This window comes from Zootoca vivipara, chromosome 5 (genome assembly GCF_963506605.1).
Source record: "Zootoca vivipara chromosome 5, rZooViv1.1, whole genome shotgun sequence".
Classification (NCBI taxonomy): Eukaryota; Metazoa; Chordata; class Lepidosauria; order Squamata; family Lacertidae; genus Zootoca; species Zootoca vivipara.
In genome coordinates, this window is record NC_083280.1 from 75130463 (window position 1) to 75145336 (window position 14874).

General features: G+C 45.3%; 1 protein-coding gene across 5 annotated transcripts in view; it reads left to right on the top strand.

Moving 5' to 3' along the window:
* Positions 1–2863: 2863 nt before the first annotated feature.
* The window catches only part of FAM13C (family with sequence similarity 13 member C), a 61678-nt gene continuing 49667 nt past the window's right edge, over positions 2864–14874 (top strand). For 3 of the 5 annotated variants that reach the window (XM_035137981.2, XM_035137984.2, XM_035137985.2), the window contains exons 1-2: positions 2864–3943; positions 13190–13246. In XM_035137981.2, the coding sequence (XP_034993872.2) occupies positions 3882–3943; positions 13190–13246 (119 nt within the window). In that variant the 5' untranslated portion in view covers positions 2864–3881. The remainder of the gene's footprint in view (positions 3944–13189; positions 13247–14874) is intronic. The other 2 variants (XM_060274963.1, XM_060274964.1) reach the window with 1 other exon arrangement.

Consider the following 14874-nt stretch of genomic DNA (forward strand, 5'->3'; position numbering starts at 1 on the left):
GGCAGTGAAACCCAAACAAGTAATATTCTCAGCAGAGCTGAAAGCATTCATCACTTAATCTGTGGAATCTGTTCATTAATCATAGATTTTAAGCTTTGGAATTTCTCATCAGAGGAACCCTCTCTGCAAAGTCTTGTAAACAACCTGTGCACATTAAACCATAACCCTGCCCATGTAGTCAACAGAAACAAGTAATTATTATTGAGTAAACAGCCTCATAAGATCAAAGGCAATGAAGCTTCATTGTACTAATTATTAAATTGTTAAATGCACACATTAAGTTACAGCTACAACTTCCGTGTGAGACAGAATAAGAACCTCTTACTCTGATTCAGGCTTAAGGTTTGCTTAGGGCAGGTGTTTGGAACCTTGGCCCTCCAGATGTTGCTGAACTACAACTCCCATGCAGGGCCGTCTTAAGCACATCCAGCGCCGTGGCGCAAAGGGCTCTCCGGCGCCCCCTTCCTTTCCCAAAATTTAGCCTGGGGCGGAGGGCGCCATTGGGGCTGCCTGACTACAGCCCACTGCTGGTGCTCTCGCTGCTGCCCAGCAGCCGCAAGGAGCTGGCCTGGCCAGTGAGTTGCTCACGAGAGGCATGTGACGCAGACGCCACCGAGAGGGAGGTGAGGAGGAGCAGGAGAAGCCACGGCGGCGACTCTGGTGACCTCCGAGCCCGCGTCCCGGCTGTTGTTGTTGCCTTTCTTCAGCCAATCAGGATCAGCCTGTGCGTTTGTATACAGAGCTGAAAAGAGACGCCCCCCTTGCCCCAGCAGTGCTGCGGCCGAGGGAGAGGAGGCTTAGTGGCTTGTTGCGCCCCGCCAATGCTGGGGCACCCCTGAGAGGCCGGCGCCCTGGCACAACGAGCCACTAACTCCTATGGGAAGGGCGCCTCTGCTCCCATGTCCCGGCAAGCATGGCTAGTTGCCAGGAATGATGGGAGTTGCAATTCAGCCCTTCCCCCTCTTAAATGTGAATGCAACCTAGATCCAAAACACCAGACAGACAACCTAACAGCTGCCAAAGAATTATAACAAATAACCATAAAAGGTGAAGGGGGCCCCTGACCATCAGGTCCAGTCGTGACCGACTCTGGGGTTGCGGCGCTCATCTTGCATTATTGGCCGAGGGAGCCGGCGTATAGCTTCCAGGTCATGTGGCCAGCATGACAAAGCCGCTTCTGGCGAACCAGAGCAGCACACGGAAATGCCGTTTACCTTCCCAGGGTAGCGGTGCCTATTTATCTACTTGCACTTTTGATGTACTTTCGAACTGCTAGGTTGGCAGGAAACAAATAACCATAACCACCCCCTATTCATTATTACCTTCAAAATTCTTTTAAGTAGTGAATGGGGGGTTGTAGAGACTATAATCCCAAATCAATTTATCATTTGTTTAAGAACCATTGGCACTAATACTGTCCATTGTTTTTGTTAATAGCTCCTAAAGGAGGAGTGTTTTACTTCAAAAGACAGTGAACTTTAAGAGATTTGCATCAGTGAACATTGGGGTCCGCTTTCCTTTTTATCTTGTTCATTTGGGGTGCTTTCCCCGTTTTTTCTTGCACTCCCATAGTTTGGGAGCCAAGATTGTAGAGGTGTGTGTTGTAAGCAAATATTTTTAAGTTTACTAGTCAGCAGCCTCAGCTTGGGCTTCTACTTGCAATATCATTCCTTCAACCGGAGTCATCTTGATATTTTTTTTTTTAAAAAAAACTTATTTCTCCAGAAATAATCTTGTATGCTGCAGAACAGAATGTAAACCCTAATGGTCACTAGGACAATGTGGGGGGCAGTTCAGAAAAAGTAATCTAGGCTCTGTGAAAGATAACATACAAATAAAGGCCCTGCAATCGCTGTGAATCCTGCTTTGTAGGGCTGACAGCAAATGCCACAAGCAACCAAGCAGAGATGCTCACTTTTCCTGTACACCAAGGAATGTGGATTTCTCTAGTATTCACCGTGCTGCCTATGCACCAGCTGAGCAAACATTTTATTCCCCCAGATTACAAATATCATTATTCTGTTGCTAGGACTGAATACTCCACTGGCTTCAGACAAATATTCCTTACAAGTGTACGTGGTGGCTTTATCACATAGCACAGACATGGTGTAGGAAACAGAGCTGCATTGATTTTCATCCTTGAATATTGTTGAGGTAAAAAGGTATTTTTCTTCTTTTTAAGGGCAAGATATCCAGGGGGTGGGTGGGTTGCCAAACAGTGAAATTTCTCTCACACACTCCCCAAGTGTTCACAGGCATTTATAGCCTCTGGTTTCCCTTACAATTATTGCTTTGGTGCCATTTGTGTTTACCTGGGATTTTGTCTTCTGTAAGTGATCCCAAACTATCAGGAAATGTAAATGAAATGTGATGACATCACTGTGGCACAAAACCTATCCAATGTTGGTGACAACAACACTGAGGGCAAGCAAAGCCAATCCTTTGGGCTGGTGATGGGAGGAAAGGCCACTCTGAGCCAGAGCCGAGAGGTGATAGTTTTGTGCCCTCCTGGGCCTGCACCCTTGGTGGCAGCCAAGTTGCCAAACCCTAGGTACACCCCTGCCTGTCCTTGTCCTACCTACATTTCAAATTATTTATTCTTGGGGGAGGGAGATCTGGGGCAGGGTATAGACAGATTATTCTCTGCAGGTGCATACAGTGTTCTATATTTAGTGCTGTAACCTCTGTTTCCCCAAACACCAATTCCTCTTCTTCTTCTTCTTCTTCTTCTTCTTCTTCTTCTTCTTCTTCTTCTTCTTCTTCTTCTTCTTCTTCTTCTTCTTCTTCTTCTTCTTCTTCTTCTTCTTCATCATCCTCTTGCCCTGTGAAAGATCAAGTGTATGGAGAAGGCAGCTTGAAGCCTTATGAGGAATGATGGAAGGAGCTGGGTATATTTTGCTTGGAAAAGAGGGGACTTGAGGGGAGATAGGACCACCATCTTCAAATATCTAAAGGGCTGTCACATGGAAGATGGAGAAAGCTTGTTTTCTCCTGCTCTGGAGGATAGGACTCAATCCAATGGCCTCGAGTTACAAGTAAAGAGATTCCGACTAAACATCGGGAAGAACTTTCTGACAGAGCTGTTTGACAGTGGAATGGACTCCCTCAGGAGCTGGTGGATTTTAAGAAGAGGTTGCATGACTATCTGTCCTGGATGCTTTAGTTGAGATTCCTGCATTGCAGGGGGTTGGACTAGATGATCCTCGGGGTCTCTTCCAACTCTACAGTGTTATGATTCTCTCTCACACAGTGAAACAACTTCACCTCTTGAATCGCCATAATTGCAGTAGTGAGCGCGCTTCCTCCTCCTAATTCTCCAAGCGGCGCGGGATATTTTTCTCGCTCTCTCTCCCGGGAGGCGTCGCGCTGCTGAGCAGAACCTGCGAAAGGGAATCTCCGAAGATGACTCATCCTGGCGGCAGGGAGAAGAGGGAGCCCATCCTGATCCTCGCACCTACCGCAGGGACAGACAAGTGTGGCAAGAGGCTCGCGCCAAAAGCCTGGGATCGAGGTGCGCGCGCGGGCTGCTCCCTCCGCCCCAACGCAGTCCCCCAAGACGCGCGCAAGGGCGAGCGCGTCGCGTTCCTCGCCTAGCCCTTGTTTCTGTACCTTCATTCAGCGCAGCAACAGCAGTGCCTGATGGGCGTTGTGGTTTCCAGCAAGGCTTACACGCAGAAATCCCAGGGGGTCCTCGGATGGTGAGCATGTGCAGAAGATGCCAGGATACAGCCTTGTGTACGCCGAGCTAGCCGGCGCGCGCGCCCGCCCGCAGGATAATCTCGCCTTCGCCGTGCCATGCCTCTGCATGGGTTGCAGCCGCTGAGAAGCATCCGAGGAGGCGGCGGAAAAGGAGCCTGCCCGCCTTTCTGATCTGCCCTCCGATGTTTTCTTGCTTCTGCTTCAGCATCCAGGACCATTCCTTCAGCAGCTCGGCTCTGCCAGAGTAAGTGTGCCTGCTTTCAGTGGCTGCCCCCCGGCTGCCTAGTGCCTGCCCCCCCCCATGATGAATGGCAACGGTATGCTTTTTGGCCAATGGATACGTTGCTCAAACCCTTTGCATGGAAGGCAGGCAGGAAAGGAAAGGGGGCTGGGGAAACATATCCCCTCCCGTAGTCATCATTAAATTACGAGCCGGCCGAATTGCAACACAATAAGCGAGCAACCTCTCTCTACGTGCAGGGAGTAGTTAACTGTTTAGCAGCTGGACGCGCCTGGCAACCTCTAGTACGGGTGTCAGCGTTGGTGCAGATGGCGGGGTTCCTTCCTGCTTTGGATTCGCACGGTTCTGCGGAGAGGACGAGTTTTATGCCTAGGGCACGCCTCGAGAGAAAAGAGGGTGACGATCCAGCTGGTTGTAAATCGGGGCGAGCCAGTACGTGAGGGTTAGGAGAGCACATGAGCTCTGTAGCAAGTGACGGCAGAAGCGGGGAGGTGTGGGGGACGGACCACCCCATAAAGCATGTTTTCAGGGAAAACCTCTGAATTCCTGTAGATTTGGCAAAATCTGCCCTCCCCACCCCTCGCCTTGTTGGAAGTTAATGCACAGTGCAATATATATATATATATATATATATATATATATATATATATATATATGCATTTTTTTATTTATAAATAAAATAAAATTTTATTCATTTTATTATAGATTTATTATAGATAAGTAGATTTTATTTTATTTTAAAACCCTGATGCTGCTTTCCTTCAAGGTGTAATTTTCATATCTGAATATTGCTGAGTTTATTGCGAGCCGCAGTTGTGGATCTCTAGAACATGTGCCATGCCTGGAATATTGTGGTCTATTTTTGCATCACTTCCCCCCCCCCCCCCGGGCTGTTATATTTTTGGAGCTAGGAAACATGAGGGTTCAGCAAGGTCAGGAGCAGGGAAACAATTTATGGATTCGTTTATGTGTGGAGTACAGTTTTCCATTGTGGAAATGGTGGGAACGCAACAAAATGCATTAAACACATGCATAAAGGTGCATTTTCAAGACTAAAAGTACTGCAGGAGGGATTATATGTATTGTTTCATTAGCAATAAGCAGTGCTGCCAGCAGGTGCTACTGAAAAGTGGGAGTGCTATAAGGCCTACACATTGTGCCAAGTCAGGCCCCTACCCCATTGCCCCTCAGCTCCACCCACACCAAGCTCCTCCCACTTGCCCTATCCAAGGTCTACCTGTGCATACCTGTTATTGACATTAGATAAATGCATAGGCATAGCCAGGATTTATTCGGGGTGGGGTGGGGTGGGGTTTATGTTAGGAGGGGGACAGAACTGAGTTATCTGCACACAAATGGTCAATGGGGGGCAGCTGCCCCCCACCCCTCCTGGCTACGCCCATGGATAAATGGAACCAGAACCAGTTCACTTCTGAATAACAGATGCTGGGGAGAAATGGGTTTCCCAGGTATTTGAGGGTGCTGCTGGACACATCAGATGGGGGGGTTAGTGAACAGGGTCTTTTTGTGGGTTGGGGCAGGATGGCAAATTGTGACCACAATGGTGGCCAAGTGGAAGTTAACCCCCCCCCCTGTTTTAATCACACACCCCTTCTATTTACCTTGCAGGGGGGAGAGACCTTGCATATGCGACATGTATGCTTCCCCCCAGCAAATAAGGTGTCGGTGGTGTTGGATATAAATCTGAAAATCTCCCCCTCACAGCAGTATTGACCCCAGTATGATTCCCCCCTTCTCCCGTAGGTAGGGGCTTTAATTTTTGTTACTTTTAAAGGTAGGAAATCCTGTTGACCTATAGATTGCCCCCGAGCACCCACTGCATGGTGCAGAGAATCATAGAATTGTATAGAGTTGGAAGGGACCACCAGGGTCATCTAGTCCAACCCCCTGCAATGCAGGAATCTTTTGCCTAATGTGGGGCTCAAACCCATATCCCTGAAATTTAGAGCCTTATGCTGTACCAGCTGCTTGAGAGAGTTTCTCAAACCATATGTTACTTCTAGATTTGCTGATATGCCACGCTACGACCTTCCAACCCATCCACCAATTTTCCTGTGATGAAAAGGAGTACAGTGGTACCTCTGGATACGCATACCTCTGGTTGTGTATCCTTTGGGTTACGCATGCGGCAAACCCAGAAATATTTTTCTGGGTTCCGCTGCGCGCGCATGTGCAAAAGCACTCTATGAACTGCGTTCATGTGCAGAACAGGCATCTCTGGTTGCGAATTCCTCGAGATCTGACCGGAGCTCCAGAATGGATCCCGTGCACAACCGGAGGTGCCAGTTTTGGAAACTTTGGAAAACAAAGGTTGCACTGCCTCAAATGGCTCTTAAGAAGATTAGAAAACCATCAAGGGCTGCTAGCCTTTGGAAACTCCATTTTCAGAGACGCCATATTTCCGACCCAAGCACTAAAGCCAAGCAGTTACTACTTTGTATCCTCCAATTTGCTGACACACCTCCTATTTGCTTTTAATTGCTTCCCCTCTGAAAAAACAATAACATTTCAAAGTTCACAAGGCTGAGAAGGAGAAACAAATTCAGGCATCTTCAGAAAGCAATTCTGTAGCAGCTGAAGATGTAGGAAATCTCCAAATAGGGCCAGCCCAACTGTTAGACAGAGGGAACAGTCACTCTGGGGCAGCCACTGGCTGTTCCTTCTGACTGCCACCACTCTACCCAGTATAGAGCAGTGCTTGCTACAGCTGGCAATGGGGTGGGAGTGGGTGTTTGTAGCTTCATGCAGCACCACGTCTTGGAGTGGCCTGGTTTCCTGGTGTTTTAGTTTTCACTGAAAATCGGCTAAAGTGGTGAAGCTCCCCCTTTATGCCAATTTCCCCATTTACATTGCCCCACCCCCCGAGCTGCCCTTGGCTCCGCTATGGGACATAATGACAGCTTTTAAGGGGCCACCACAGATCAAGAAAATTGGCAGAGGGGAAAGGATCAAACTCTCTGAAGTGCCATTGGCCTGAATACTTAAAATTCGATCTCTGGTGTCTTGTGCTATTTGGCCTTAAATGGTAGGTGCCTCTGAGTGGCAGAACCTGAAAAAGACTAAAGCAATATAATAAGTAGGTAAATGACAGTCACTTAGTTTGCATACATGTGTGCTGACCGTAAATGATTATTATTATTTATTTGTCCTTAATTTTTTTCTACATCCTTGGCAGACTTCCCCTCCCCCTGGCTGTAATATAGTGGTTCTGCTTTCTGGGTTTTCTGTAAACCAACCAGCGTGTAATTCTTTATTCTGTAATGCTATCCTCCAGGGTAGGAAACCTTCCCTCCACCTGAGGGTGACACGTGGTGGTTCATGGATAGTTGGGGGGGACACATCTGTTCTCCCCCACCTCTCTGACACACATTATTTCTCTCTTCCTGTCAGTCTGGGGATGCACACTTTATAAAGAGAGGGTAGTGTGATGACTTGGTTCAACTACCTTGCCTCCCCCCACTCCCTACTCTGGAAGATCAGTGTGTGTGGAGAGGAGGGGGGGGATTGTTTTTCCAGATATGTAGAAATGCTTGTGCACTGACAGAGCAATCTCCATAGGGCTGTGTTGGATTCCATCTTGTGCCTCTCAAGAGGGAGATGTGTAAAGAGTTTCCTGTGAGCGAGCGCATCGGTGGTTGGTGTAGGTAGGCCCCCTTTCCTCCTGCCGATTGGGGTGGTAGGGGAGGACAGGCCTGTACCCTTCTGTGGGTCCCATCTCTGCTCTTGTAGATGTGGCAGCCATTTTGTGACTGGCGCCCACAGTGCTTTCCTCAACATTCCATATCTGCCCATTGGCCCGAAAAGGTTGGCGACCCTTCATGACTTAAAAAGCACAATCCATCCCTACGGCAAATAGCATAATGGGGGCACATTTTTCTCACTCCCTGGCTAGCTCTTGTCACGCACAGGAACATGAGGTAATCTTAATAGCCCTGCCCAGTGGCTTACCAGATGTCTCTGGGCAGCACACATGCAGAACATGAGCACAACAGCTATCTGATCCCAAAGGCACACTGCCTTAGAGTCTCAGGCTGTTATTTAGCCATGATGTCTATAGACACATAGCCTTATGCGCCATGAACATGCATGCAGTGCTGACTCCTTTAGAGAATGGGAGCCCCATGCATGGCAGGGCTGGCTTTCAGTTTTGGAGTCTCTTAGGCCTCTCCCTCACTTAAGTTCCATGGCAGACAGGACACTTAACTGTATGGATCATTCCTAGAATTTTTGTGAAATATAAAATAGCATTCTCCCTTTTTCCTTGGGTGTATAAAGTGTGATAACTCATTTTTTTTTTTAATTAGCTTCCTTGCAGGTTTTTGCTCATTTATATCTCTGCTTTGTCTTTGGTGGTGTTGTGGGAGGCATTTTGTAGGCTGGCGACTCATACAATAGCAACAATAATTACTGGGAAATTGCTGGGGAAAGGGGAGGTAGGTTCTATGGGATTGGAAAAGGGGGCACTACTTGAAATGTCTATGGCAAAATGTGAGTGGTGCTGGTTGAGCAGTGAACTCTAATCCTTACATTGTAGTTACATGATTTCAAAACTTTCCAGACTGTGGGGCCTTGAAGAAGCTTATATGAAGCTATTTCCCCGCTGATATTTTGGTTCCTGCACTGGCTAAAGGTTCTGAGTGAAGAAGACCACAGTGTTACATGTATTTTATAATGACAATTCTCTCAGTGTGCAACAATCTCAAGTTCTTATAAATCCATATCTCAGTTCATCAGTAGTGCGGCCAACATGGCAACAGGATATTGAAAATATATTGCCTTTGGCATGCACCATTGCACAGCCCTGAAGTTGCCCAACCTAATATAGTGCTTAATGCCCTTCACTGCGCCCTTTTCAGGAAGTCTTAAAGTTGTGAGGCATGCTTCATTTGTGCAAAAGATCTAGTCTCAGGTCTTCTCAGCTCTGCTTGACGCCTGCCTGCCCCTGTTGCTGGTATCCCTTGCTACGTAGATACCAGTCTCCTGATACTATTAGGTCTTCTCTCTACTGCAGCAGAAATGCATGTACAAAAATTCTGTTGGAAAGCCAATACCTGCTACCCTACTACTATTGCAAAAGCTGTTCCCCCTTTTTTTACACCTAAGGTCACTTAGAACTCAGCACATGCTACGCTTGGGGATGCCTCAGATCACAGCAATGCCGTGGTGCGTTTGCTACATTCCCAGCTGCAATGTATATAAATATGTAATATTCCTAGAAGGGTGATGATCAGCAGCACGCTCAGAGTTCCCATGTGAGTCACCATCAGCTGCATGATGATAGCAATCTGTTTGATAAAAGACTTCCAAGCAAAACGCTGTGACCAGACTGTTGCCGAGGACAGACTATAGTCTGGTGCTATTAACCTAGTGCTCCAAAGTCTGCAGAGGGTGTCTATACACTACTGAGCCGCGTTCGAGGTTCTTGTATTAATTTACAAGGCCCTTAATGATTTGGACCCAGAATACCTCAAGGACTACCCATTCACTGAGGTCTTTGGGGGAGTAACAGTTTGTGGCCCCCCTATGGATTGTATGCTCAGCTCATATCCACCAGGAGATATGTGTTTAGTATTGTGGGCCCAATTTTATGGCTTTCCCTTCCAGTTGAGCTCAGACAAGCCCCATCTCTACTGAGCCTCAGGCACCTACTGAAGACTTCTTTTTAATTTTAACAAGGCATTTTTGTTGAAAGTTTGATTTTATAGTTTGAACCGATTTTTTATTTTTTGTATTGTGTCTTTGTAAACTGCTTAAAACTATTGTAGTTAAGTAGTGTATAAATTGTTTAAATGAAATAAAATAAAAACGTTAGAGCTGTGGTAGAGAGCTAATCAGGGAGGTTGTTTTTAGTGAGCTTCTCATGGGCAGAATAACAAGAGTGCTGCCTCTTGTTGGCGATACCTGATGACCCGCTTTGCTCCCAGAGCAACTGATTATTATTATTTTTTGCTGGTGTAAGGCTTCAGTGAGAGGAGGAAGTGACAAGCACAGAGCAGGGGACACTCTGTGTTTGAATCCCTGTTTGTAATGTTGCTCAGATTCGGCATTAAGAGGCCAAGTGGTGCCAAGGGAGCCACAAGCTGTAGTCACCGCCTTAAGCATTCTTTGACTGCCAACACTGATATACAACAGTAAACTGGGCATGTGCAGACATATTGAGTAAAAATCGATCTATCTTTAAGTATAAATCTATGTTCCTCAAGGAGTGGAACCAGCAGTGGGTCTGTCGGAGCCAGGCAATGTTTGTCTTCCTGTGAGAAAAAGCTATATTTCCATAGGGACAGAAAGCTTGCATTGCTATATACCAAGCCCTGGCCCAACAGCTGATGTGACCAAAAGGATATATGCATGTGTAGCTAATGATAATATTTATATCGATCTACCTCATAATGCAATCTGGGCTCCGGTACTGGACGAAGAAAGCAGAAAATTAATTACTAGGCTTCATAATGGCAAGGCCCAAGGGAAGGCTTTTTACTCAGCAACATTTTTTAAAAAAATTGACTCTGGTTGGTCGGTTCGTATCTTTGTGGCTTTTTCAGTTTTTTGGATCAAACTGGTTATTTTCTATCAGGTTGGCTTACATGTGATTCACACACAGTGGTTCACATGGTTTGCATACTGCAATCTTAAATCAATAGAATTGAGCCCAACATGGGGCTCAAACCCACAACCCTGAGATTAAGAGTCTCACGATCTACTGACTGAGCTATCTGGGCTTCTAAATACATATTTCTGACTACGGCTGAGTGCCCCCTGTTTTCTGATTTGAAGGTCACTTAAGCAGCCAAAACAGCCGCCACCACTGATAGCCTTGAAGTTTGCCAAATTACAACCAAATATTTAGAATTCACCCTCCCAAATAGTCCCATGAAGACTGAGCATGCTCAGTGCTACCAAAATGCAAACTGACTATTGGATGAGGTTGGCGGTGATGACACAGAAAATCAAAGGGAGGGGAATTGAATGGAGGCATCCTCAAATATGTTTCCAATTCTAATTCAAACAAATGAAAAGTCTCACAGCCCACATTGAGATGTAGTTTTGCTTGCTTTCTACTGGCCCCTACCATATGAACCAAATGTCATATCCTTAGCATTGATGGTTAGATAATAGAATTGTCTACCAGTGGGGTGTCTTGGGCCACGAATTTGCTGCATTTCATTTTCCAGGTGGAAAACACCTGGAATTTTGGAATACGCCTCATGTAATTTCTAGTAATAAAAGGGTGTCCTGGATCATGTAAGAACATAAGGAGAGCCCAGACAGACCAGCTCAAAGGCTCTATCTAGTCCAACATCCTCTTTCTCACAGTGGCCAACCGGGGGCCCTGGGGAAGCCCACAAGCTGTGCATGAAGGAAATTGCCTGCTACTGCTGTTGTTTCCTAGTGGATGTGCTGGCACTGAACATTGTGGTTCTATGTGCTCCCCCTCAATGATTGGCAACCATTTAGAAATTTATTGTCAATGAATTTGTCTAATCCCCATTTGAAAGCCATCTAAGCTACTGGCTGCCATCAGGTCTGATGCGACAGCAAATTGCATAAATTAATGATGTTCTGTGTAAAGGTATACTTCTTTTTATCTGTCCCAGATCTCCTGCTAATAAGTTTAATAGGATGTTCCTGGGTTCTTTTCTTATGAGACACTTTCTCCATGCTACGCATAATCTTATAAATTTCTACCATGTGCCCTTCTGCCCTCTGTTCCTTCCCCTGTAAAAAAAAAAAAACATAAAACCCCTCAAACATGTAATTCTTTTGTTATTTATATGTTGGGCATTCCATGACTCCATACGGTGTTAATGTATCTTAAATAATTGTTCCAATAACAGAAAAGGGGGGGCAGAATAGTTTTGGGGTGATATGAAGTTGAGTGAGTACCTCCTCATAAACAGCTAACAGTAGCAACTTCTGGAGAGACAGAGAGTTGGGTATATCAAGCTCTTCGCGGAGTATAAATACCATCATTGTGCCAAAGAAGGCAGATGCTGTAAATAGTGGAGGGGTCAACCACATTGCAGACTGTTTCTCAAATCAGGAATAGGCCCTACTTCACTGACAGCAAACTGGAAATATAAATGCAAAATAATTGTGAAATATAAATGCAAGAGAGAGAGAGAAAGTGCAGCATTTGTGCGGACTTAGCAATCCAGCGGAGACAGGTTGATTTAAACTGATAGCCACGGAAACCTTCGATATGCTTTACTGCCTCCTTCTACTAGGACTGCACAAAGGAATGTCCTTATTTTGCTGGCGCTGTTGCTCGTGTTAAATATTCATCTTGTATTTCTCCCATAGGATTCTGGGGATGTTTAGTTTCAGAGACCTTTCTAACTGTCAGGTTTTTAAATTGAAGTAGTTCTGAAAACTCTCTCCATCTACTTTATTTTTAGTTCATTCAAAACCACACTGGAAGTATTCCTTATTGGTATTAAACATTATTAATGCCGTTTTTTGAATCAGAGAAATTTGCTGTGGCATCCAGTATGGCCTTTTCCTGTTCGAATATAAATGGGACTTCCAGAAGGCCAGGGTTACAATAATAAAGCATCTGAGAATGTGCAGAGCAACTTCCCATCATGACCGACTAATTGCATCTAGCCCTTAAAAATTTGGGCTGGGGGTGATGGTGGGCTGCCATTGCTTCTAACTCAGTGGAAATGTCTACTAGGCAGGCATGAGAATGCTGAAGTGAAAGTTAGTTATGCATTTTTGTGTTCTTGCGCATTTGCCATGGTTTTCTTTTGGGTTTCCACATGAAAAGTTCCTACAGGACTGGGCCAATCCCAGACTCCGTAGACCAGATGCGAGGAACCTTTGGGTCTCCAGATGTTTCTGAATGACAGCTCCCATTATCCCTAGCCATTGGCCATGCTTGCTAGGTTGGATGGAAGTTTCACGATAGCAGTGGGTTTGTACAGCACAAAGCTGAAGTAACTCCCTCCTGAGAGGCATAGGATTAGGTGCTGGAACTTCTTACAGTCCTCCTTTGGGTAAGGAGTGCTGGCATAGGATGAAATCGGTGTGATTGTTTTATACAGGCTTTATTTAGAGCATATGAAAACCAGCAACTGTATTTATCAGAACAGCGTTTGTGACCTAACCTGTCTGGTCTTTGACCGCAATAAAGACTGATTGATTATGACCTAAGAATGAACATATTAGCTACTTGAAAAAGACCCAAGTAGAAAAAAACTCAATAATTATTTTATATCCATTTTCAAGGTGTGGCGAGGATACAGAGTCTGTACATGAAGACCAAACAGCCAGTTCCCTTCACAGGTATCTAGCAATTGTGTTTTATAAAAGGAAATAAAATGTAGCAAGCAGATCTCTTTTAAAAATTTATCTTAGAGATTTTTCAAGAACTACTTTCTTAGGAATTGCAAACAAAGCATAAATTATTACCAGAGAGCAACTCCATAGCTGACTGGAGACCTAAACATAATTCTATAAAGCTAGGGCAACAAAGGTGATAAACTTTATGATAAATACTGGATTCAATACCCCCTTACCTCAACCCATTATTATCCACTAAATGCTGCACAATGTGAGGCAAATTTTCAGATTTTAGCTTGGACCAGAAATACACTGAGGAATTTCAGGAGATAATAAAACTTTGCCTAGAACTTGGGAAATCTCTGAGTTTAGTTTCGTATGTCATTAGTAAAAACTTCTGCAAATGAAGGGTCATTACTTTGGGAGTTAACAGATAATACTGGGTAGAAAAGAGAGAGGCACAATATTACTTTCAGATTTTTTTTATGAAAGTAGAATTAGATGTGAGAGAAAGGTATTTGTGAGGGCAGGCTATGCTTGCCAGGTTCACAAATTCTTGCAGGAAGTTCTTTTGGAATTATCCAGTATTTCCCTGAAAATGGCTCAAGGACACGTGATGTTAAACTGTTAATGCTGAGAAGGTCTTATCCTTGTCAATTGCTGGGATGGGAGACTGTTTAGGGGCCCCATGGAAGACGACGTGAAATAGTAGTGGTCTGTGCTCCCCCCCCTTAAAAATGTTTAGGGGTACTCTCATTTTGACTCAAGAAAATCACCATTTCATAGTTCAAATTGGGAAAAATAAATACAGTAAATGGACAAAAGTACAGAGATTCACAAAATGTTTAGGGGTATGCGTACCTCTGCATCCCCCCCAGAAAAAAAGCACTGGTAGTGGTATATAAGTTTTGTAAATATCTGTACAGTTTATCTCCCATTAAGCAAAAGCTGGTCAAGTCTTGGGGCCTGCTAGGTCTTGAGAAAACCTCTTCTTTTGTAGTCTCAGGCAGATGACAAAACCAAGAGATTTATCACGTATTTGGTGGGACACGCTACACTACATGTTTAGTGTGCTGTGGTTAGCAGCCTGAGGCCATAGAACCATGTGTGGCCCTTACTCTAATTATTTGCGACCCCCAGCTTCGTTTCTAAAGTCCTCTCTTTGTGATCAGTTCCAGAGGCAGTTTTAGGGTAGCATGGCCAGTGCGGTTACATTGGGAGCCACAACAATGTCATATAATGGAGCACAAGAAGTGGGGGTGGGGTGGGGCAAAGTTTAGTGTCACACAGGGTGCCACAGAAATTTGAGAGCCCAAAGTCCACCACTGTCAGTTCAGACATTTCCCCCAGTAGCCTGCTAAGTGAGGAGGGGAGATGGAGAAGGGGTTGGCAGGGGTTGGCAGAAAGCCAGTGAGAGAGAAGGGTGACCCCACTCACAGTTCACATGTGGCTCCGGACAGATTGTCCCTTCACAAAAAGGAAAGGGAAAGCCCAAGTTGCTCATGCCTAAGTTAAAAGCAGCACAGCTGAAGTATATGCTTGAAATGCAAAGGCCACAGATTCACTCCCTAGTATCTCCAGCTAAAAGGCTCTAACAGCAAGTGATGGAGGAGGCCGTCTGCCTAAGACCC